This window comes from Vombatus ursinus, unplaced genomic scaffold (assembly GCF_900497805.2).
Source record: "Vombatus ursinus unplaced genomic scaffold, bare-nosed wombat genome assembly UNPS02014798.1, whole genome shotgun sequence".
Lineage (NCBI taxonomy): Eukaryota > Metazoa > Chordata > Mammalia > Diprotodontia > Vombatidae > Vombatus > Vombatus ursinus.
The window spans coordinates 15,836,115-15,862,476 of NW_020954576.1; the positions used below are offsets into that span (position 1 = coordinate 15,836,115).

General features: G+C 35.9%; 1 protein-coding gene across 1 annotated transcript in view; it reads left to right on the forward strand.

Moving 5' to 3' along the window:
* The window catches only part of LOC114050000 (formin-2-like), a 473,042-nt gene that overhangs the window by 192,423 nt on the left and 254,257 nt on the right, over window positions 1-26,362 (forward strand). Inside the window, exon 5 of the mRNA XM_027871502.1 lies at window positions 10,724-10,811. Coding sequence (XP_027727303.1) covers window positions 10,724-10,811 — 88 coding nt within the window. The remainder of the gene's footprint in view (window positions 1-10,723; window positions 10,812-26,362) is intronic.

Here is a 26,362-nt window from a genome sequence, read left to right on the forward strand (position 1 = left end):
GAGACCTTATATTGTTCAATAAAATAACACAAGAGAGAAAAAAAAAAAAAAGATCTAATGGTGAAACCTCTCCCATCATTGATTGTCATGGTTGATTTCATCATCTGGTTAGCCAGGAGTAAATATGACCTTACTCCCTCATCATTCCATGTGTGTTCCTTGTGGATGGACACAATGTTGGTATAGTAGAAAGAACATTGGTATTAGGGTCAAAATACTTTAATTCAAGTCTTAACTTTGATATTTCCTGATCTCGGTGAGTTTGATCAAGTTTCCTAATCTTTCTGTGGCTCATTTGTAAAATTTAGATAACACTACCTATCTCCTAGCCAGTATATAAATCTAAACTTCTTAAGCTATGGATAGCACATGATTCACATAGGTAGAAACATAATTTGTCTGTTTATAAATTTATATAGTCTCAGGTTTATGATAAGATTTAAAGTTAATTTCTTGTTTAATTCTCATCAATATTACCATGTTAAATGACAAAAGATGATCAAGGAGGTGAAAATATTGAAATAAAATATCTGTCAACAAAGCCATATTGGGGTTGGCTATTATGTTAAAGTACATGTGGTACACTGATCCAATGTGAGCCTTTTATGACTTGCGTATTTGCTTTGAAATGAGCCCTGAATCTGAGTTGGGGGACAGTGAGGCCTAAAATAGTGGCATAAGGGCAAGAATCAAAACCAAGCTGCTAAACAAAGTTAAATAGTCAATAAATTCAGGAATTGGGCCCAGTTAGGGACAAAACCAAAAGTGCCTCTTTAAACTAAACTAGTGTCCAAAGCACCCAAACTTGGTTTTAAGGCAAATAATGGTGTGTAATTAAGATCAAAATTCTGTGACCACACAGTCCACTGGCAAACTATCAGAATGTTGCAGTTGTTTTGTTCCATTTAAGAGTAGTGCAGAGCCAGGGCCAGAGAGGGGAGGTGAAGTATGAAGCAAGCCAAGAGTTTATACCTGGGCCAAGGAGACAGGCCAGGAACAAAGTGAGAAGCCAGGAAAACCCTGACAGGTTGGAATGTGGTTACTGTCAGACAACTGGATCCTTCTTAATTACTGCAATATAATCAGATGTCCCTTTTCCAATTAGCAAATTATATCTTCTTGCAATTAAAAAAAGTGGTTTGAGCGTAGGTTTCCCAATTGGATAGGAATGTCTGGTGCCAGCCATTTGGAATAGAGATATCATTCCTGGGATATGGTCAGTGTCAATGCCTTTTGTTGTCTGTGGAGGGCCTTGGAATGTTGTTGGATGACTGTGAGGCCTGCCTGCCAGCCAGATCCTGTGGCTCACCCTGTCCTTAGACTTAATGTTATGAACATGAGAAGTTGGTGGTATAAATAAAACTGCAGCCCTCCTTGACTGTGGAAGTAGACTAAGAAATGGGATAACCTTTTGCTCTTCCAAATCCCACACATTGTATTCTCTTTTTAATACAGACTAGTCGTAATTTGCAATATCTACTGCTCTCACCAAAGATCTGTATATATATTTAGAAGCATTACTACTAGTCTAATTTTGATTCTCACTGGATCAGAGAGAGCCTATTAATATGCCTGAAGGCAGCATACAAATTTGAAATCAGTCATTTAATACACAATAATATATTCAAGCAGTTGGTGGGGGGAGAGGGAGAGAGGCAGGGAAGATGTTTTTTGGCTTCATTCTCAGGTCTCGAGGGTGCTTCCTCTTTGTAGGTGGTGGTCTTGTCCCAGTTTCTTTATCACAGTTTTCAGTCTTCTTTGCATCTTTTTACTTCAAATACCATTCTGATTGAAAATGGTTTAGATATTGTATACTATGGGTAGAAGTACTCTCAAACCTAGTTTTTCCTAAAGTTTTAATTATAAAAGAACGATATCACATACACTTTGAGAAGTACTTAAATATATCATTTCATTGATACTCTTAATCTTTGAGGTAGACGGGACAGGTATGTGACCTGTATTCTACAAATAAGGCAATGGATACAGAAAATTAAGTGAAATATTTCAGTCCACATGGCTAATTTAGTAATAGCCAAGTGAGAATTTAGATATCCTAATTTACAGTTATTTGCTCATTCATTCAATCAACAAATATGTATTAAACACATGTAAAACATTGAAGGAGTTACAAGGTTTGGCTAGGACAAAGTTCTTACCCTCGTGGAGTCTCCAACCAATTTGAGACATTGGTCGCAGTACACACACACACACACACACACACACACACACACACACACGTCAACAGGAACTTGGAAAATCAAGTGAAATCTGAAAGAAGGAAGCTATGATTTACTAGAAGGGCAGAAAAGGTGGGAAATCTGGTAAGACTTCATGGAAACAATGACTTGAACTAGACTTTAAAGGATAAAAAATCAAAAGGGTTGGAATAGAGAACAGTGAACAAAACAACTAAACTGAGAAAGCACTGTATGTATATTTGTTCTGGAATAGTAAGTAGTTCCTCCATTTGGAACATTGAAAGAAGGGTAATAATATGAACTAGAAGAGATTGATAAATAGTAGATGCTTAATAAACACTTGTTTGATTGACAGAAATGGAAAGTTAGAGTAACACCAAAGTGTAGGAGGTAATGCCAGGCAAAGAAGTATGAATTTTAGTCAGGTAATAGAGTGCTCCTAAAAAAAGAAATGTGGCAAAACTCTTTCGATTTATCTATCTGTTTATCTATCATCTATCTAAAGAGATTATTCAGAAAGTTCTACAAGGGCTATTTTGCAGGATAGGTATGTGACAGAAAATATATGTGGGAAGAAACTCTTAGGTGATTTCAGTAGTCCAATCTGATTATTACCAAACCTGAATTAGGATGGTGGTAGTGGGAATAGAGAGGAGAAAAATCAATTCAAGAGATGAGCAGAGACAAAAGACAACTAATTGGATATGATATTTGAGAACAAGGGAAAAGACTTCAAGATTTTGACAGTAGGAGACAAGATGAATAGTGATAGCCCAGAAAGAAACAGTGAAGTAAGGAAGAACAATAGGTTTAGGAGGAAATACTAGATCAGTTGTTGCACAGGTTGATTTGGAGGTAAAGTAGAGCATCCAGGTAGTGGCCTGTAGGAAGTTCAGGTGCAGATCAGAGGTTTATAAGGGAATCCAATGTTCTTTCCATTCCACAGTGTTGATCAAATCAGAGGGGAATCCTGAGAAATGAAATTTTGACTAGATTATTCCTTCCCAGTGTATTATTCCAGTCCTAAGCTTCTGGTTTAGTTTATCTCCTTTTAGTGGCCATTCTCATTCTTCTCTTGCTTTCCTGCCTACATTAAGTGTTTTTGGCTGCTCTTTGTATGGTCCTTGAGTGTACTGCATACCACCTAGGATATGGCCCCTTGCTCTGGCGCCTTTGTGAGAAGCAATGGCTTTTCGCATTCTGAGATTTTGCTTTGGAATTCACCTTTACCTAATCTCTGTGGTTGATTCTTCTTATCTTGCTCTGCTCAGAGAGGGATTTAACTTACTGGATCTGGCCCCTCATTCCTTCAGTGTAGTACAAAATCTCTAGCATGAGTCACTGCCAATTGTTTCAGATGAAAGTAATGTACTCCTTCTGAGGTGGTGTATTTCAATAGAAGAAAGCTGTACCAGGCTTTTAGGGACAAAGCTTCCAGTCTTGACTTTGCTATGTGGCCATTAAGTATGTGAGCAAACAAACTACTGTTTTGTTTGTTTGTTAAAAAGTACTGTTATTCCTTAAAACAAAACAAAACAAAACATTTAAGTACTTTTTAGTTGTCTGTTTGGCTCAGTATAACATTTCCAGTTTTTATTTTAAAAGAAGTGTGTGTGTGTGCTTGATATGGCCTCCCAGTTCTCCAGCAACCCCACTCTTCTGAATTGTTCTGTTTTTAACAACTATTCAATGTATGGATAAATTCTTCTCTTTAGCCATGCCTCCTTTTGTATAAAGAAGTATGATAACACTATTTATATATTTATGTCACCTCTTTTCCTTGTTGTAATATAGAAAAATATTGCTTATGCTGACAATTATACAAATAATCATCTTATTGCTCTCGGCTTTAGTCATTCAAAGAGCAAGCATTTATTTAATTCTTACATTGTTCTCGATGTTATTCTCAAATGGCACTGTATATATGGGGTGAGGGGAGGAAGGGGAGGTAGTGTTGAATAATATGTAGTCTAAATTATGGAGTGATCTTGATCAGTGGTGTCAAACTTGAATAGAAATGTAAGCTATTAATCTGTGCCTCTTAGTTTTAAAATATAATGTTATCTGTCTTTTATTGTATTTTTATTTATTTTGTTAAACATTTCCCAAATACATTTTAATCTGGTTCTGGCTACATTGGGGAGTTTTGAGAGCTACCTATTTGACACTTTGGTTTAGATGATGAATATTCTTAGGATTCAAGCAGGATAGATTAGACTTGATGAGAATGAGGAGGAATAGATGTAGAGGTGTGCTGGTACATTCTTAACAATCAGCTCTCAAGGGAAAAAAAAGTACATGAGACATACTTTTAAGTTTAGTTTGCATTGTTAATATTTTCTCCATTACTTTCTTAAGAATAGACAACAAGCAAAACAATAAATCAAGATGTAATTTGTAACAGTCTACACTGCCTGAGGTGTACGTGCTCACACTGAAAATTTAACAATTGGCTTGACTGAGCCAGTGAAAGCTTGGTATCCAGCCCTGCAAAGTTGGTTGTAATCTGCTCCACTGGAGGGAGTACCCAGATTGGTAGAATCAGAGATTCATGAAGTGTTAGGAAATAGGAAACTATTGGAAGTTTTCGAGTGGAGACGTGATAGTGAGGGAAGGGACGTTCATTTGGCATTAGTACCTAGGATGATGGAGTGGGAAAGGCTCTAGATTTGTTCTGCGAAGTTTGGATTCAGTCAAAGGGCCACACTAGAGGACCCAGAGGGCTACATGTGGCCTTGAGGCTGCAGGTTCCCCACCCCTGCTCTAGATCAATGTGTCAAGACTTGTTAAGCTGTTAATGGTGAAAAAAAGACAGAAATTAAGAAACATCTAGATGGAAAAATTACTAGGAGAGGTGAATTACTGGGTGAAAAGGGGAAGGAAGGAACAAGCATTTATTAAGCACCGATTTTTTTTTGTACCTCAAGTTCCTTCCTTTAAACAGAGTGGGGGTTGGACCAGATAACTTTTAAGGTTCCTTCCATTTCTAAATCTATGATCCTGTGAGTTAAATTTTGGATATACTGTACTTGAGGGGATGGCAAGGCATCTAAATGGAAATGAACAATAGAAATTTATAAGTATAGAATTGGATCCTAAGTGAGAAGGGCTAAGGTATAGAATTAAGGGTCATCTGCATGAAAAGAGAGTGGAAGCTATGGAAGTGAGTTCTCTTAGAGGAAGAAGAAGAAGGCCATGGGCCACTGAATCTTGAGATGAATGGCCATGTTTAAGATTTGAAGAGAATCATAAGGTCACAAATTTTGAGCTAGACTACATGTTCAAGGTCTTCTAGTCCAACCACCTCATTTTACAGATGAAAAAACTGAGACTCAGTGAAATTAAGTGACTTACCCTTAATGTCAGTTGAATATCATCAGCTCTACAAGTGCTTCTCTGATTCTCAGTCTAAAAGAGAACTCATTATTTTTCCCAAAAATACTTCTCCTCTAAACTTCTTTATTTTTATTGTCCACACATTGTTACTATCTCAATGTCACCTTTGACTTTTCATTCTTCCTCTTATCTAAATTTTGAATTCTTATTCATTCTACCTCTACACCATCTTTCCCATCCAGCTTGTTTTCTCCATTCACATCAAAATCACTCTGGGTGGCTTAATGAGAGAGCACTGGACTTAAGAGTCAGGGAGGCAAGTTAGAATACTGCCTTAGTTACTCATTTAGCTATGTGACCTTGGACAAGTGACTTAGCCTTTTTCTACCTCAATTTCCTTATATGTAAAATGAGGATAAAATAACACTTAACTCCTAGGGTTGTTAAAAGGGAAACAAATAAGATAATATATGTAAAGTGCTTTGCACACTTTAAAGATTAGCTATAATCAATCATCTCTCTTGAATCTAAAATTGACTATGGTGAAGGGGTGGGAAAAGGTCTTTGAAGAGAAAAATAATCTTCATAGACTGATTCCAGTGATCTCATTTAGGATCTGTGTAATATTGGCCTTTACTAGGTGAGTGAGTGAGTGTGTGTGTGTGTGTGTATGTGTATGTATGTATGTATGTGTATCTGATTGTTGGGCTCATGCTATCTGATCAGGAATAAATTTGGCATATAGTTTGTTTATCAACTGATACTGGGGCCTTTCAGCAACTAGGCAGCCTTTGACACAGTCATTTAGCCCAGTGACAAAATCTTTAGTTTCCTTTATATTTTGAAACATTTTTTATTTCAAATAGTCGTCTAGGTCTCAGGCTGAAGGAGTTTTGTAGTTTGTCTGATGTTTTTAGATGTTCTAGAGATTTGATCACTAGTCTTTTGTTGTTTCTCATTTTAATGGCGACGATAGTCTGTAGCCTGTAGGCCTAGACTTCTGCCTAGTATGATTCCTTTCCCTTAATTTTCACTGTGGGAATAACTTTAGGCACATATGCTAATGGGCATGTTTAGTGAATTAGTACTATATTGTGTTACTTCATAAGTACCTTATTTAGAAGGTGAAGTAAGTGAATGGGAACTTAAGCAATTTCACTCTCACCACAGTCCCCTCTTCCCTACCTCCCAAAGTGGTATATACAAAACATGGCTAAACAAAATTAGTGATGTCTATTCCTGTTTAACACATCAATGGGCTCTTGTAGAATGGCAGCTTTTGTGAAAATAAATTTGAGGGTTGCTTTTTTCATCTTTTTTTTGTGTGTGTTTTCTATAACCAACTTCAGTCCAGAAATGATAGATTTGATACTCTCCTTTGTTTTAGTAATTATATGGTTGTTTACAAGAAGAAAGAAAGAAAGAAAGAAAGAAAGAAAGAAAGAAAAAGAAATTGCCCCTTGAGGAAGGATTGACTTTTAGAATTGTTTATTCGTGTAAGAGATAGTTTTATCTTGATATCATTTCTAAGTTCAGTATTTGGGTGCTATTTCTTTAAGATATGAAGGGATTTGTTTTTAAGTGTGATATTTGCATTATTGCTAATTTATTGACCTCATATGTATTAAAAATTTATCTAGTTCATTGAGGGGAGTTAATACTGAATACATACTTACACACACACATATATATGTATATATGTGTGTATGTATATACACACACACACACACAAATAACCTTACGCTGTTCTTTCTTTGCTTATTTAGTCATTCATAAATTGGAACAATTGGGCAGCTGGGTTGCGCAGTGGATAGAGTCCCCATCCTGAAGTAAGGAAGACTCATCTTCCTTGAGTTCAAGTCTGGCCTCAGACACTTACTAGCTGTGGGACCCTGGGCAAGCCACTTTACTCTCTGCCTCAATTATTCATCTGCAAAATGAGCTGGAGAAGGAAATGACAAACCACTTAAGTATCTCCGCCAAGAAAACCCCAAATGGGGTCATGAAGAGTCAGATACTACTAAACAACAAAAAATAGTAACAATGAGGCCAATGAACACAGGGGTCTCAAACTTGCTGCTTAAATACAACACAGCAAAACAAAATAAAAACCTCCAATTTTCTTTTAAGCCATCATGTTGTATTATATCATACTGCCTAAGTTTTCCCACCTAAAATACTTTGGACCTCACAAAATTATTATAATAAGACATACATTATTGTGTGTATTTGTGTTGAAATGTTATATGGGAGATATGAAGTGGAACAAACCATGAATTTTAATTCAGAGCACCTCAATTGAAATTCTAGGTGTATTACTTTAGTACCTGAGTAACCTTTGGCAATTCACTTAATCTCTCTGGACCTCTGTTTCCTGACCTATAAAATTCGGGGAATGGACTCAATTATCTCCAAGGTGGTTTTGATCTCTAAAACTAATAAGCCTGTGTTGGCTGCTGTTCCGGGTGCTGCAAACAAGAGGAGCTGAGATAGTGGGACTGGCAATGTAGGAATTCATTATTGTGAAGTTAATGTTCATATTGAGGATTCTAGTCAAGGTCCAATTTGACAAAAGGTGTTTATAGGATAGTTTCTCCTGAGTGGTTTTTAATTAACATTTCTGCCCTGCTCCTTGCAAACAAACAAACAAAAAAAGTAAAGGGAGGGAATAGGAGAGGAAAGGAATAAAAGAAGGAATCCCATGGGCACCAAACACTGATGACTTCACAGTGTTGCCTATTGTCTGGCCTTTGGATGTTAATTTATGTTTAGATTCCCAGAAGCTCTAAGTCCAACTTTGGTAACATTCCCCTGCCTTCATTTTCAGTTACCTCCATAGTGACTTATTTTTTCATTCCTTCCCTTTCTCTTCTATTAGAACCTCAATATTGTATCTGTAGAATTCCTCCCTCTTCATTACTTGACTTCTAAAAAGATAATTTATTATACATCAGATACCTCCATTTTGTCACAACTAATTCGCTTGTTAGTCCTTTTCACTCTAAATTCCATTCCCATCACCTTAGTGAACTGGCTGATTTCAAGGTTACTTTTCTCCTAAATCAACTAAGCTCAGGTCACTTCTTAGTTGTCTAATTATAGAATGATAGAATCATGTATCTGGAACTGGAAGGTGCTCTAGAGGCTGTGTTACTAGCACATACTAACTTAATACATGCATAGGTCATCTTCTATGTCTTTAACATACTTCTGCATATCTTCCAGTTAAAATATTTTTCATTTAAGTACTCTTCCCTGTTACCTTCCTAGGAAGCTATGCTACATAGTGGATGGAACACCATCTGGGCCTGGGGTCAGAAAGGCCTGATGTCGTATCTGGCCTCAGAGACCTAGCTGTGTGACCCTAAGCAAGTCAAACTTAACCTTTGCCTCAGTTTTCTCAAGTATAAAATGAGGAAGTTGGTCTTGAGGACCTTTGAAGACTACTAAATCTATGATCCAAACAGCCTGTATCCCTTCATTCAATACTTTGAATATGTACTTAAAATATATTTTCTTACTTGAATGGTTCAGATTAAACAGATGGTCAAATAAATATATAAACAAATGTGTATATTCCCTTGAGATTTTGATTAAACTATTTTGGCAAAGTAGCTAAGAATGAAGATACTGCTCTTTTAAAGTTAGAGAGAATTTCCAGAAGAAGAAATTATTGTGTTCTGTTTTTCTGAAGTTAGATATTCATGAAAGGGAAGATTTTTTTTTATAGGGTGGCTTTGTAAACCAAGTGGCTTCAAACTCAAGTAGTTTTAAAAATCCAGTAACAACATCCTCAGTGAAACTCAGAGATTTAATTACATTTACAAACAAGCCAAAAAAAATTTGCCATAGATTTGGCACTTAACTTTGCTCTATTTACTACCACAAAATCTGTATAAAGGGTGAGATGTGTTGTGGAACATTGCCCCTTCTCCAGAAGAGGCTTTTTAACCTTAAGTTTCACAAAGAGGTTATACTGTTGTGGTTGATCTGATTCTGAATTTTTCCTCTTTTTTATTCCCTCCTCATGAGATCCAAGAAAGCTATTATTGCAATTACAAATATTGTTTCACTTTGTGACTTTGTGTGACAGATGGCTAAGATTATTTTATTAGTTCTCTGATTGACGCGATTTCAACCAAAAAAAGAAAAGCTTGGTGGGCAATTATGATAGCTGTTAAGGCAGCTGTCACTTCTGGTAATTTGATATTAACTGTTTTTCTTTTCCCCAAATGTTTTTCTAAGCAGCTGTAAAACAAAACATCAGAGAATTAGTAAAAACTTGAAGTGTCATAAATATGACCTGCTTCTGGGATAGAGGAAACTTAAAATCTGGATATATTGGTGAAAAGTATATATGTATATATATACATATATGTATAAAACATGAAAATATGCTATTTCCTATATAAAATATAAGAAAATATGTGTGTATACATATACATATATTTATACACATGCATACACATATATATTAACCTTTTTTTGCTCTCCTTTGCTGTTGTAGGAAAACTCTGTTGGGGTTCTTGGGGGATAAACCAATAGAGAGACAAATTGGTGAAGCATTCTGAAATCTGATATAGCCATTGGTGTGGTAGATGAAACTCTACTATTTCTCTGGAAAGCTTCAGCCTAAAATGTATAAAGAGTACAAAAACAGTGGCACTGCCAGAAAACAGCTTAGTTTTCAAAAGTATTGCATAAAATGGAGGCTAAATCTACTCTGTGGGAAAAATTATAAGACAACAACTTGTTGGGACATTTTTTTTTCTTGCTAACTTTGCTTGTCCAGTGTTGGAAGTGTCCACATCAAAAATAACTTTTTGTTACTATTTCAGGCATCAGTCCAGTATGGGTAATAGGTGAAATCCTAGAGAATAAACCAATTACTCAAATGATAGGGATAATATTTGTTGATAACCCACTCTATTGAGAGAATAGGTAGATATTATGAAATTGAGACGATTAATAAATCACTGGGTCATGTGCATGTGTAATGGTCTTAAATATAACAAATCTCTTTAAATATAACATATGGCAGTGAGTCCTTCATATTTTAAGCACTGGCACAAAATTATTTCTTTGCTAGATTGGAAACTAGTATTACAAAATAATTAGTCAATCATGAGCTTGGATTGCAAATTAACTCCTTTTTTTTTTCTTCTTTTCCTTTCTATCTTGAGCAGGTTGTAAAGTTATTAAGCAACAAAAGATCACAAGCCGTTGGAATATTAATGTCAAGCCTTCATTTAGATATGAAAGACATACAGCATGGTAAGCACAGACAAATTCAACTTTAAAGTAGCATGTCTGGATAAGTAGTATCATTTTTTCATGTCATTGTATATCAACTAACCTTTCCCAATACTTCCCATGAATATTATTGGATTATCTAGTTATATATTTCTGATAAATGGTATTTGCTTTCTTTCTCTATAGTAGGCTTTTGTCTTTTTTTTTTTGCCAGATACATTTTGTGTGCGTGTGAGTGTGTATGTTTGTGTGGTGTGTTGAACTTCAGTAACTTAAACTTGCTAAGTGCCAGATTCTCATCCTTCATCATGAGACTGTTTTAGAAAGAGAAGAAAGGAGATGGGCAACGAAGAGAAGAAATAATCCCACTTTTCTTTGCACTAATTAGGCAACATATAAATTATTATATTCAGTGTTGGCTTCCTTGATTTCAACAGGCTACTAGGGATAATTCAGAGGAAGGAAACAAAAATTATTAAGGATCTAGAAGCCATACAGCAAGGGGAATGGTTAAAGAACTAAGGATTTTAGCCTGGAGAAAAGAGAGTGTCATGTCTTCAAATATTTGAAAGATTCTCATGTAAGAGAAAATATAAGGTAGATGGGACCTCAGTGGACTTGATCTCATGTGTTTTCGAGAGTAGAATGTAAGCAGATGGGTGGGATTTACAGAAATGCATGTTTTGACTCAGTATTAGGAAGAACTTTATAATATTTAGAGCTGTACATCAATGGGTTGGGACACCTCATGAAGCAGTGAGTTTCCTATCCCTGGAAATGTTTAAACTGTGCTGGATTTTATCAGGAATGTTGGGAGAGGATTCCTACATTGGAAAGAGGACTGAACTAAATGACCTCTAATGTCCCATTTGATTCTAAAATTTTATGATATGAATTGGAAATCCTGTAGAATTGAAGGAGAAATGACTCATAGTCAGCAAAGGAAAGTTATCCTTTATAACTGTGGGGAAATTTTCATTGCTTTTATATTGGGGACCTGGATGCATTTACCCAGTACCCAGAGATGGGCACAATGTAAGCTCCTTGGCCTTTTGCTATAGCAAGAATGCATTGCTCTTTCAAACAAGCATCACAGATGGTTTCTCAGTATTAGCCATTTTATGTTATTGCTGGTGATCCACACACATGGAAGCAGTAATTTCATGACCTTTTGTAATTTCTTTTATGTTGTTTTTTTAACTTAAATCTTTAATTGGGTTTATAAAATAGTTTCTATGTTTAATATTAGGGTCACATTTATAAGTTCTAAAGGGTTTTGCCTTTAATATTTTTATAATTAGCTTTTAACCTTATTTAATTCATAATTTTGCATATAAAAACTAAGCATTTCTTTGCCTATCTCCATCACATTCATGCCAAAGGATATCGGTGCACAAAGGTGAAGAGAGGAATTAAATTTATAGTCAGAAAGTCCCTTAAGCTACCCAAAGGCTCAGAATAGATTTAAAGCAGATTGGACTGTCCTGTAGAGTACCAGCCTACCTATTAAATAAATATGGTTTCAAGTATAACACAGACTTTATAAATCATGAAAACATTTTACTGGCTTTCTAGATTACTCTGTTTTAAACATGAATTCTCTTTGCTGGACTTAAAATATTATGTGGAATAATTCATAAATAGCACAACTTGGGTATATTCTCTCAATTGATGAGTAACTCTTAATCACAATTTAAGTTTTTATTAAATTGTTTTGATGGTGCGGAGACTTCCTCAAGCTGAAACATTTAGGGTGGTAGTCATAGAGCAAGACGCCAGGGCTGGCGCCAAGAAGTACTTGGTATTTCTAAAACTGGCAGATGTAGTCCAGTTAAGTCATAGAGTGAAATCTGAAAACAATGATATGGTCCTTTCCTTCAGTCAAATATTCAACTTGGTTTGAGTTAATAATGAGAACCTTATGAACAAAGGAGTCCGCCTAACATCTGTGTCTGTGGTAAAGCCAACACAAGTTCATTGAAAATTTGCTAGCTTAACATGCAACACTAACAATAACATGGCATGAATGTCAGTAGTTGATGGGGTCATACAGTATTATACTTAACCTTTATCCTATTAGAATAAGAAGTGTTTGCTCTTGTCTCTTCTAAAGCTTGCACACCACTTTTGCAAGGAATGGTTGTCTTAAAAGGCAATGGTCATTTTGGAATAAGTTTGGCTTTCCATAAAAGAGGTACTTTTGATTTCCAGCTTGTTTGAAGCATCTTTATATATGCGAATGAAGTATGGTTCAACTATAGCTTTTCATTTAGTTTGACATCTAGAAAGCTCTTCTGGGATTAGAAATCATTGCCTCTTAGAAACAATGAATTTTAGAACTGAGGATGTCCTGAGAAATCATCTAATCAAACTCTTTCTACTTTATCAGTGGTTTCTGTTACAGGAGCTATGGAGTTGTTGTGAGAGGTTCTCAAATTCATTTGTGCATCAAGCATTGTCATTTTGTTACTATGTGATTTTACTCAAAAACTACCAAGCTAATATCTGTGTCATTAGAAAAGGGTCCTTATATACCAAAAAAAGTTGGGAACTACTGTTTTATACCATATTTCCTCTCTCAAAGATATATACATCACTTCTTTAAAAAGCAATATAATATCAACTCACATCCATATAATGCTTTAAGTAATAAAAAAGTTTTTTTCCTAATAGCATGCTGAAAATAAACTGTATGTGAAATGTTATGGTGCATTTTTTTTCAGTATCCCTGAGGTAAAAACAAAAGCAAAAAAGAGCTCAAAGTTAAATCAGCTATGGGAGTACCTTATCTCAATTTGCCTTATTTTGTAGAATTGTATTTGCTAGTGATATTACCTAAAAACATAGATACTCAAAACAGTAATAGCCTAACATAACATATTCTTTCCATAAACTGAATATGATTTCTATTCCACAACACTATTTATAAGGGGATATATAGTGCAAATATTCTAAACTGAAAGGGAGCAATTACCTTTGTATAGCTTTGTTAATGTGGCATTGAGGACAACTAGAAAGCCTTTTTGAGCCGTCACTGCAGAAGGAGACATCGGCTTAGTGGTCTTGTGTAAAGAGCAGGATCAGGGGATCAGGAGATCTAGGTTCTAATTCTGGCTCTGCCTTTAGTTGTGTGACCTGTGCAAAGCACTCTGGGCTTAAGGTTCTTTATTTGTAAACTGGAGTCTTGAGATGGATTGGATCAAATAATCTTTTATTTCTTTCACCTCTAAAATTATTTGACTAATAATGAAGATGATGATGATGATATTTATATAGCACTTTATGGTTTGCTTGCAAGGTGCTTTACATATGTTATTTCATTTGATCCTCACAACATTATCAACATTAACAATATTACTATCCCCATTTTATAGATAAAGAAATTGAGGCTGAGAGATTAAATGAGTTACTCAGAATTATACAACTAGTAAGTGCTGAGGTCAAATTTGAACTCATGTCTTTGTGACTCCAGGTTCAGCTCTGTATCCACTGCTCTGTCAAGATCCCTCTGGTTCAATGATTAATCCAGCTTGATCAGGCTGGAGTTACAGACTTAGCCTGAGCAGATTCGAATGTTTACAAGAAACTTAGGTGAAACTAGAGATAAAAGGGCTTAGAGTTCAAGCTTATTTGTGTTTTTGCTGTCTCTTATTTGAGCTAGTGTGGACTTTCGCTAGTACTCTGGAATGCCATGGTATTGCATATTATATGGGAACTAACTGTGTGATGCTGGGCAAGTCACTTAACCCTGTTTACCTCAGTTCCTCATATATAAAATGAACTAGAGAAAGAAAGGGCAAACCACTCCAGTATCCTTTGTAAGAAAACCCCAAATGGGGTCACAGAGAGTCAAACACGGCTGAAATGACTGAACAACAACAAAACAGGAACATGAAAGGTAAATAAATACCACTTAAGTCTCATACTTGTGGTTGGTTGGTTGTCCTTCATTCATTAATAGCTTATAGGAGGCTATTAAATGTTTATTGAGATGGATATATAGTGAATTTTCATTGTTTATAAGAATTATTTACCTAAAATGAATGAATCATCATATACTCATATATTTGCACATGTACTTGTTCAGTATAAAGTCGGTCTTTTTATTGTTATAGTTATTTTTATATTAAAGTATTTATAAGGATCTTGATATCTACATTAATTATTAACTCCCTTGGTATACCCAAACCATAGGGACAGAATAGTTTTTTTAGTTGTGATTTTTGTGCTCATAAAAAATATATTGTTGAAGGTTATATCTTTTACCTAAAGAACTCCTGTCTCTGTCTCTCTCCATATATATGTATATACATATGTTTACCTATATGTGTATCTATCTATTAATGTATCTATACCTCTCTATATAAATAGATATATATCTTGTACAAATATTGTAAGTAGAAGATGAGTTAGTCTGGAATTAAACATAAGGAGGCATGTGGGCTTTTTTGTATTTGAGAAATTTCAAATTGCCTTTAGGGAACCCAAAATTCTCCCTAGAACAAAGGCCTATTTGTTTAATATTTGTATTCGAATCAGTGTTGTGGTATGGGTGCAAGTCATGAAACGTTATAATTTTGTAAGAGTTAAAAATGAGAATCACTCAGACTAGTGTAGAGACTCATGGTGTGAGCAGGCTGTAACATATAACACAAAGGAACTACAAAGAAGAACCTGAGTAAAGAATGTCATATGATTGGTAAAGAAAATTATAGGCTAGTTATACATGAAAATAAAGTCTGGATAGCATCTATAAACTCTGGTATCCTTACAGTTTCAAGAGAAAGCATGGAAAGTATACTTTGGATGGGCGTCCATGGCACACTTGTTAGGATCAAGGACAAGAGTAGCACAGGATGGATGGATATGGATGAGTTGTGATTTGAATCATTGGAGGGGACATTTGTATTGGAAGAATGGTAGAGCCATCTGAATATTTGTAAATTTATATCTTATATAACACAAACTGCTTATGTAACAAAAATATAACCACGTTTATGCTGAAAAAGCACATACTCAGATATATGGGAGGTTAGATAATAATTTATTTATTATAGGCAAATAATATATATGAACAATGAAAATGCACCACACATTCATCTCAATAAACATTTGCTTCTTATAAGCTAGGAACTTGTGGTATCTCCCTTGTATGTTTTTTTCATTATATGAAAGAATTGCTGTGAGGCAACCCTCCTACACCTCCCTAATTGACTCACTGACCCATTCCCCGTAGCAGCCCTCCCAAACATTTTCATCTTTCCTCAGACTTCCCATAGCTCCCCTCATCTTTTCAGCTGAGGACTTTCCCTCGTATTTTACTGAAAAAATTAAGGTTCTTCACTGCATTCGCTGAGAGCTATCTCTTCTTCCCCCACCTTCACCTTCATTTCATATCATTTAAATATCTTCCTCGATTATCTCTTATTTAAGCCTGTCTCACATGAAGAGGTAGCCCTGTTCATTACTAAAGGGAGTCCTAATTGCACAAGTGATCCCATTCTATCCCATCTCTCCCAGCATATTGTCTCTATATCATTCCAACTCTCTTAACTTATCCTCAATCTCTCCCTGTTTACTTGCTGCTTCCTTGCTGGCTACAAACATATCCATATGTCCTCTATCCTCAAAAAACCCTCACTTGATCCTTTGATCCCCACTAATTATTGCCGTATCTCTTTTGCCTTTTCTGACTAAACTTGAGAAGGCCGTTTATAACCGATGCCTCCATTTCCTCTCTTGACTCTCTCTTCTTAATTCTACATTTTGGTTTCTGAAGTCATCATTCAACCCCAACCTTCTTTCTCCAGAGTTACCAATGATATCTTAAAAGCCAAATCTGATGTTTTTTTTTTTTTTCCTCAGTCTTCCACCTTTTTGATTTCTCTGCGGCGTTTGGCGCTGTAGATCATTCTCTTCTCCTTGTGTTCCCAGTGCTTAGCACAATGGCTGGCATTTTGTAGGCACTTAGTGAATGGTTATTGACTGCCTGACTGAATATTTAAATATTATTTACTGAATTGGGAATTTGGGATGAAGGCTGGGTTCTCTAGTCGTCTTTTGGATAGCTAGAAAAGGAGTCAAGAAGAGGAATTAACTGATCAATTTGATGAGCCTACAGGATGGCCTTTGTTTGGGCCCTTGATTGTATAGCATCCCTCATTTGTTCCTCAACCCTTCTCCCTAGTATATAAAGGTTTCAGTGGAGAACAATTCAGGAAGTGCAATGGGAAGTGACCTGATGCAGCAGTAATAGTAGAAGGTTGATACAGACTTCAGGACTAATATAGACTCTTTGGCAACTATAGGATTCTTTCCAGGCTCTATGAAAGATGAGCTAACTATGGCAACAGTCAGAGATTTGTCAGAAAAGCACAAGCTTGTCAGGATTTCTAGTTTTCACTCCCTGGTAGAGTTCCTGAGTCTTCAACTAATGTCTGGCCCTGCTGAAAAGTGTGACTTGAACAATAGTTCCAAGCTATATTGTACTGGCTAATCCATTGTTGTTGTTGTTGTTGTTGTTGTTGTTGTTTTTTTTCTGGGAAGGATTGACTGTGGAAGTTTAATAAATTGAATTGTGTATTTCCTGAAACTCTTAGGTTTTAAAGCAGCCTATAGGTCACTTAGGGGCTGCCCTATTCTGGGAGTTTCTATGGGAGTGAAGCTCTGTTGCATATGTTTAATTATATATTACTTTGTCTCCTGTATTGATTCTATGCAAGAGTAAAATGCTATACGCAATATAGAAGGATGTTTGTTTTTGTTCCTATGGGGAGACATCCCCTTTATGCTAAGATCACTAGGGCTCAGTGAAATTCTACAGGTCCAGAGAAGAGATTGAGTTATCTAGACTTTGAAGCTAGAGAGCCGATTTTGATTGAGTGAATCTATAATAGTCCATGTTCATGATAGAGCTTATAAGTGTGGCCACTAAACAAAATATGGACCTGAGAGAGAAAGACGGAGGGGGGAAGGGGGGGACGGAGGAGAGAGGACTGTACACTTCCTGAGAACCAAAATGAGCTGGACACTTCTCTAGCACTTCCACTCAGTAGAGCAAACCATTAAGTGATATCTAGATTAGGGAAATTACCTAATGCCAGATTATTCTTGTTGAAGATAGTAGCTATCAATACCACCTAGCAATTAAAGTTATATATCTTCAACTGCGGATAAATTGATTTGATTTGGGCTGTCGTGGACCAACACATGAGGGATGATTGGTTCACTCAGATTGTTATGGGGGGGCATTTTAGTTCCCTTACGTGTATTTAGCTTCTCTCCAAATTCAGCTATAATGACACGAAGAAAGCAAAAACAAACAAATAAAACAAACAAAAAACCTTGAGTTTTGCCATGTTCTGTTACTCTGAGTTATTTATTTAGCAATGTGGGAAGTGGCTTGCCTTTCCAGATATCCAAAATCTGTTTCCTTTTTTGGTTGGAGCTCAAGATTTTAGGAGGGAATAGCATAAGCCTAAAAGATTATATGGATACCTGGGTTGAAATTGAAACTAACTGGAATGAGGAAGAGTTACTATCTCTTTAACACTCAAAATTTGTTTCCCATCTGAGGAAAGTTCAAACCACAGGGTGGCACTCTGAGTCTGGGGGACTAGGTAGGACCCTTAGGGGAGTCACCATTAAAGAAGGAGAATTATATTGTTTATAGGCAACTATGAATTCTTTGTTTTTTGTATGTTATAAGGGTAAAATAAAGCCTATTCTATACCTGCTATCAATGGGCATTATTTAATTGTGAGTGTCTACATGAGAGCTAGGAACCATTGTACTCATGTTTGTGAAGACCTAGCCTCAAGCTATGTTTCAGCTATATTCCTTTTATTTACCTATTTAGCTGTATTTCTCTGAGGGAAAAATGAACCAAAAAAACTATGATTTTGAGAGGTCCCTAAGATTGAAACAAGTTCAGAGAACCCTAGATCCCAGGGTAATGGGCCATAGGTTTGCATATGTACAATTTATATTTTTAAAGGAGGGAAGGAGAAAAAAAATGTGTATATTGAACCCTTGCAAGTAATGTTTAGTAGCTTAATACCATGGACAATTTTGGCCTGCTCTTTGTTGGTGATTTAACTTTGGCAAAGGTAGACTAAACGTCCAAAACATTTTCTTCCAATATTGAGTTGCCTGATTAATATGTTTTTTCATTTCATTTTATTTTCCAGTTAATAAGCATTTATATTCCTTCCCTCCCATTGCCCTCCAATTAAAAGAAAAAGAAAAGCAAAACTTGTAACAAATATGAAAAGTACTGACACTCCCAATGCTTCTATGCCCACTAGCCTTTTGGTAGTGGTTCATTAGCAGTTGTTTCTGGTGGTGATGAGTAAAATGAGCATCTCCACAATGATTTCTCCCCTCAAATATGGCTGTAAGGATTGTGCTGGAAATAGATCTGTTGGTTTGGTGGGCACTGCCATCCTCAATGCCCCCCAGGCACAGGGTTCTCAATAGTGTTACTCCAATAGCTAAGAGTCTTGGGGTTTATAAACACTAGACAAATAGATTCATCTGCTTCTGTATATCATGTATCTAGTCTCTTCTATGGAATGATCATGCTATTATTTTTTAAACTAATACGAAATCATTTTATGGTTTGATTTGAGATTTGATTCTACTCTTCTTTCACACTTTTTTCATTATTTCCTAAGATTCCTGACCTGTTGTTCCTCCAGATGAATTTCATTATTATATTTTCTAGCTCTACATGGTAATCCTTTGGAGATTTCATTGTGATGACACTGAATAAGTAAGTTAATTTGTGCAGTATTATCATTTTATCATGTTTTGTTGGTCTATTCATTTGCAATTAACATTCCTCCACTTTTTAAGTCTGTCTTGATTTCCATAAAGAGTTTTATAATGATATTTATAGAGTTTGTGTGTGTATCTTGATAGATGTCTGATTAATATTTTAATCTCTCTCTTCCCTGCAATTAAAAGCAGTAGATCTTTACTTTGGGATGGACAATCTAGTAGTGCTATGTCTTTCTTTCTATGTTCATTTGCCATTGCTGAAATCGAGGCAGGTAGGCAGCTTATTGGATAGAGTGTTGAGTCTGAAGTCAGGAAGACCTGAGTTCAAATCTGGCCTCAGACACTCACTAGCTGTGTGACCCTGAGCAAGTCATCTAACTTATCTTTGCCTTAAATCACTGGAGAAGGAAATGGTGAAACATTCCAGTTCTTTGCCAAGAAAATCAAATATGGGATTGCGAAGAGTCAGATACAACTGGAAAACCATAGAACAACCACCATTGCCTATATCCATCTATTGTGCTTTTTTCACCACTTTAGATTAAAATTTAGAATTGTGAATATACAAGATGTCCCATAAGTCTAAGTTCATTTTTAAGTTGCTAAAGATGAAAGATAATCTATTAAAGCTTAGAACTGCTCTTATACTTTTGGGGTACCCTGTATTTGTACTTTCATTCTAAAACAATGGAGACTGATTTCTTATGTCTGGTCTAAACTTAAAGGATCAACTCTTAATGTCTTTATAAGCTGTTAGCTCACTGGAATGCTATTTCTTGGACATAACAAAGTAGAAAAAAAATGCTTGTATTTATTCTTTGCTCCTTAAGGTTAATTATTGGTTTTTCAAAGGCCCTTCTGATGTGGTAAGAGTACCTAATGAGGATAGTAAACAAGCTGTTAGATTGAGAACAGAAGTATAGATAACAGTCACAGTGTGTTGATCTTTGATGTACTAGGGATTTTCTTGTTATTGGAATTATATCCATCTTATTTTCTCTGCTCACAGAACTATCTCTCTAGTTTCAGTACCTCAACACTCTGGCCTGAACATTTGCCGTAGACACGTCGATGGTCTCTCAGTTTCCACTTTCCTTTTTCCAAAATCACCGTCAATGCAATTTTCCTAAATCATAGATCTGATCAAGTCACCTTCCCTCCTCCCCTTGTTCAAGAAGATTTAATGACTACCTATTATCTCTTGAAGGAAATAGAAACTTCTCAGCTTATCACTGAAAGCCCTTCACAATCTGGTTCCTGCCTATCCCCATGGATTTATTCTCATATCACTCCTCTTCACACATGTAGTATGTTTCATCCAAAGTGGCCTATTTGTTGTTGCCAAAATCCAGTGCTCTATCTTCTGATTCTTTGATTACATTGTAATGCACTAAAAATCATAGAATTTAGATTTGTAGATGAGCTTAGATGCTACCTAGTCCAACCCATGCTTAAGGAATCTCAATTATGAGGTACTGTACCTGCCACATAGTCATCCAGCCTTTGCTTGAAGACCCACCATAAGGGGTATACTCACCACCTCCTGAAATAATACAGTTCAGTGTTAGATAGCTCTAATTGTTAGGATTTTTTTGCATAACATTGAACATAAATTTACTTCTTTGCAGCTTCTACATATTGCTTGTGCTTCTTCCTTCTGGGACAAATAAAATAATCTATTCCTCCTTTGGGGCAGCTAGGTGGCACAGTGCATAGAGTGTCAGGCCTGGAGTCAAGAAGACTCACCTTCCAGAGTTCAAATCTAGCTTCTGACACTTACTAGCTGTGTGACCCTGGACAAATCACTTAACCCCATTTGCTTCGGTTTTCTCATCTCTAAAATGAGAAGGAAATGGCAAACCACTCCAGTATCTTTGCAAGGAAAACCCCAAATGGTGTCACGAAGAGTAGTGTGTGATTGAAAACAAGAGAATGACAACAACAAAAATTCCTCCTTTATGCAATAGAACTTCAAATACTTGAACAAAGCAACCATATCTCCTCTGGTTCTTCTTTTTTCCAGGCTTCAGATCTATAGTTCCTTCAACTGATCTCCACATGACATGAAACGAAGGCCCTTTAATATCTTAGTTGCCCTTCGGATTCCATCAAGTTTATTTATTTACTTTAGTTCAATAGTTTAAGTTTTATTGATGTGTTTGTTTTTGCATTACGTTTGCAGATTACTCCTGCTTCAAGGGAGGTCTCTTATAGTAAAGCAAGCAGCTAAGTAAAACTAATAATACGGTGATCTCATCTGAAAAATACATGTAACGTTTCACATCTGTAGAAGTCCTACTTCTCGATTAAAAAATAACAAAGCAAAACAGAAATTGATTTCTTTCTTCTACCCTTGTCCCCACTGAAAAAGAAAAGAAAAACACATTTCTCACAATTGAGCAAAACAAATTCCCTCATTATCTATATACAAAAATATATGGCTCATTCTGCAAAATCCAACACCTTTCATCGGACCTCTGGAATCATGAGTGCTCATTGCATTGATCATAGTTTTTACAGCTTTCAGAGTTATTTTTTCAGTGTTGTTGCTATTGTATAAATTGTTCTACTGTTTCTGCTCATTTCACTCTCATGTAAGTCATTCCATGTTTTTGTTTAAATGATCTATTTCCTCATTTCTTACAGGACAATAGTACTCCAGTGTATTGACGTTCTTCTTAAACTGTGGTGCTTTGAACTGGACAAGTGCTAGAGTGGTGATTTTACCAGGGCAGCATTTAGTAGGACTTCACATCTCTCCTTATTCCCATAAACCATATCTTTCAGTGCAACACAAAATGCCTTAACATATATTGTTTTATTTGGTCCATATGATAAACCTGTGAATTAAGTGCTATTATTATCCCTATTTTCCAGATGAAAAAACTTAGGCTAGGAGAGGTTATGACTTGGATAGGGTGACATAGTTAATAAGTGTCTGAGGCTGGATTTGAATTCAGATCTTCCTCACTGCAAGTACAAGTGCTCTATCTACCATACCAACTAGCTCCTTTTTAATCCATTGCCTTTGTATAGCCATTATAATAGCCACTATATGAATGTTTATTGCCATCCTACTTCTTTTTTCCCACATATATAGCACCCAAGATGAAGAGTCAGACATGATTGAAATGGCTGAACAACAATATGTGTTACCACAATGTTATATATGTGTATATATATAATGTTATATATGTTTTACATATATATTATGTTATGTATGTTTTATATACATAGACACACACACACACACATATATATATGTAATAGATATAGATATTACTGCCCTAAGTCTTTATAAGTATCTCAGTTGAACCTCACAGAAAACCTGGGAGGTAAATGGTGAGGAGCTAGGTATCCTCCTAGAAGAGAGGAAACTTGAAGGGTTTATAATTTCATCTTTTCTATCTGAGGGCAGGCTCAGTATTTAGCAAGAGAATTAGACTTGAAATCGAAAGAGCTGGCTGAGACTAACCAGCTATGAGAAGGTACACAAGTCACGTAGCCTTGAACGAGGCAGAATGGTGAGAACAACAAATTCAAATCCTGCTTCTAACGTTTAGTGACTAAGTGAACACGGGCAAGTTATTTGACACCCATCAGCCTTACTTTCCTCATCTGTAAAAATGGGTGAAATAATAACTGTAAGATTTATCTCACAAGGTGTCATCAGGATTAAAGAAGATTATGCCAAGTACTTTGCAAAAGTTAGTGTTATAAGTGCTGGTTCTTATTTTGGATTATTAGCATTATTACTGATGGTATTATTAACCTCCATAAATCTCAGTTAGCTAGTCTAAAATGAGGATAATAGTCACAAAGGTCCTTTTCCACTTTTGATTCTCCCCTTTGGCAAAATCACTACCCCTTCCCAGCTACAAACAAACCTGCAGGATTCCCCTGGGGTGGGGAACCTGTGGCCTCAAGGCCACATGTCCTCTGGGTCCTCAAATGTGACCCTTTGAAGTGTCATTTCACTTCAGGACCTAGAGGGCCACATGCAGCCTTGAGGCTGCAGGCCCTAGGATATTTGATTTGTGAAGGCTCAATTGCAACAGTATTTTTTCTGCAAGTTTCTGTTTCTTCAGTAGTCTTCCTGCCTATGCCTAGAAAACTCTCCTAGATTTATTTGCTAATAAATCCCCCAAATTCTACTAATCTGTCATCCAGAATTACTTTTGAAAGTCTGTTATTTTAGACAGTTCTCCCTAGACTCTTATGGAACCTATGTTCTTTTCGTTATTATAATGATAAAAAACCTCATTTTCTCTTTGAGGCAGTCTCTCCTATCATTGGAATCACCAGTCCTCCATGGGCTTTTTTCCCCTTTGCCTTCAAATATACTTTTTGCTCTTACTTTAAATGCAAAATAACCAAATAAACTTTATTGTCCAAATCTAACTTCTCAAGTTATTGTTCTATATTTCTTTTCTTCATTTCTAAACATTTAGAGAATAATCACAATTGCCTTCCTCCATCTCTCCCCTAACTTTTCACTTCTGAATCCCTTATATTCTGGTCTCTAGGCCTTGAACTTCTTTGGAACTACTCTTTCTGAGGAGTTTCTTTTCTTCTCTACATTCTTGCCCTATCCATACTTATTCACTCTCATGACTTTAATCCTCATCTCTGTGGGAATGACTCCCAAATCTATAGCTGTATTCCCAACCTCTCCCCTAAACTCCAAGTTTAGTTTCCACCTGGCTTCTAGACATTTCTACTTGGTTGTCCATTCATCCTCCCAAACACAATAATTCAACCATCTTTACCTCCCATCTGTGTGCCTTTATATTGACTTTCCTTCCTTGCTTTGAATTCACTCCTTCCTCAACTCCATCTCATAGAATACCTCTCTTCCTTCAAAATGGAGCTCAAACACCATCTTCTACAAAAGGCTTTTCTTGCCTCATCTACCAGTGCTGTCCCTCCCTAACTACCTTTTATTTAAGTGCTCTGTATTTATCTTCTATTATTTTCTGTGTATGTGCATGTGGTTTTCCCTGAAGGTAAATTTCTTGAAAGTGAGAAGTGGAAGGTATTTCAATTTTTGTCTTGTATCCCAGTATCTAAGCAAAGTGCCCGAAGCATAAGGATAGGTACTCAATAAATGTTTGATGATTGGTTCTTCTTTGTGAAAGCTGCCCAAACCTCCAAATTCCTAATTTCCCTTAATGGAATCACTGTTTTCACTGTCATTGAGGAACGACATTGAATGAATCCATTTTCCTCTCTGAATCTCTTTTCTTCACCTCTCACATGCAATCACAATAACCCTATGAAGTAGGTAGTGCAAATATTTCTTCCATTTTACAAATGAGAGAACTGAAGTGATTTACACAGCATTATGTGACTTACAGGTAGCATTGGCACAGGATTGTGGTCTCAGATGTAAAAAATGTTATGGTGCTGTTTCTAAATCTCGTTCATAGAACAATGTTTCTTGTTCAGACATTTCAGTTCTGTCAAACTGTTCATGACCCCTTGTAGGGTTTTCTCGGCAATGATATTGGAGTGGTTCGACATTTCCTTCTCCAGCTAATTTTACAGATGAGGAAACTGAGGCAAACAGGGATAAGTGACTCGCTCAGAATCACACAGCTAATAATTATCTGAGGCTGAATTTGACCTTAAGAAGATAAATCTTCCTGACTTTAGGATGGGGACTCTGCCCACTGCACCACCTACCTGCCCTCATAGAACAATAGTTTTATGTAAATAAAAATTATGTTATGGTTCTTTAACCTTACTCTTTGTGACCACATGTGACTGAATTAGACACTTTGATCTTTTGTAGTTATGGGCATCATCTTGATGTGATGAGAAAGAGGTCTAATTGGTTTTACTTTTATTTGGTGAAAAGGATAGCATGCCGTAGTGGTTAGAGAATAAGCCACAAACCAGGAGGACTTGGGTTCAAGTCTGACTTTTGACACATTCTGGTTTGACCTTGAGCAAGTCACTAACCCCAGAAGGGCTGAAGTTATGGCAAGAACCTAAGTGATCCAAAGGGAATTCAGCAAGGGTCTTAAACTGGCCCTGGTAAAAAGCTTCAGTAACTAAAGCTGGAGAGATGAGTAAATCAAAATTTATGAAGTCTCTAAAGTATAAAAAAAAAAAGATTCTGAAATATATAATCTTTATTTTTTTTCTTTGTTCTTAAGATTTCTTGTCTTTCACAATTATGGTGGTTTTAAGAACTGTTTATATATTTTAGACCAAAAAATGTAACAAATGTTGTTGGCCATGGTTTTCATATGTCTCAAATAGAGAAATTAATTTAAAATTAGAAATTTGAGAAGGCAGGTTCAAATGATCTCAGTTTAACCTTTTAATCAATTAAGGTCTTGAAATGAACTGAATCTCATGTTAAACAATCTAAATTTTTATTAAAATTTACTTTCAGTACATTTAATACCAAAGTATATTTTAACTCAAAGTATGCTTGTTATTTGAAGTTTATTTCAGGATGGAAGCAAAGTTCTCTTAAATCATTTTAACTTTCACATACATTACTAAATAAAGGTAGAAATGAATTATTACAATTAAATTCCCAATATTATTCTAATATTAGAGAAGAACTTTGGTTGAACTTAGATTTTTTAAAACTATATTTTGACATTTTGCCTCCTACTTTGGGTATGAAAAAAATTAAATGGGTTATTTCATACCATTCTCTTTTTAATAACAATGCTTTGTATTTATAGGGAGCTTTGCAAAGTAATATTTGCTAGTTCAGAACTTCTGTGATTGTACCCAATATTTTCTTATATTTACTCCTTTAAATTGATATT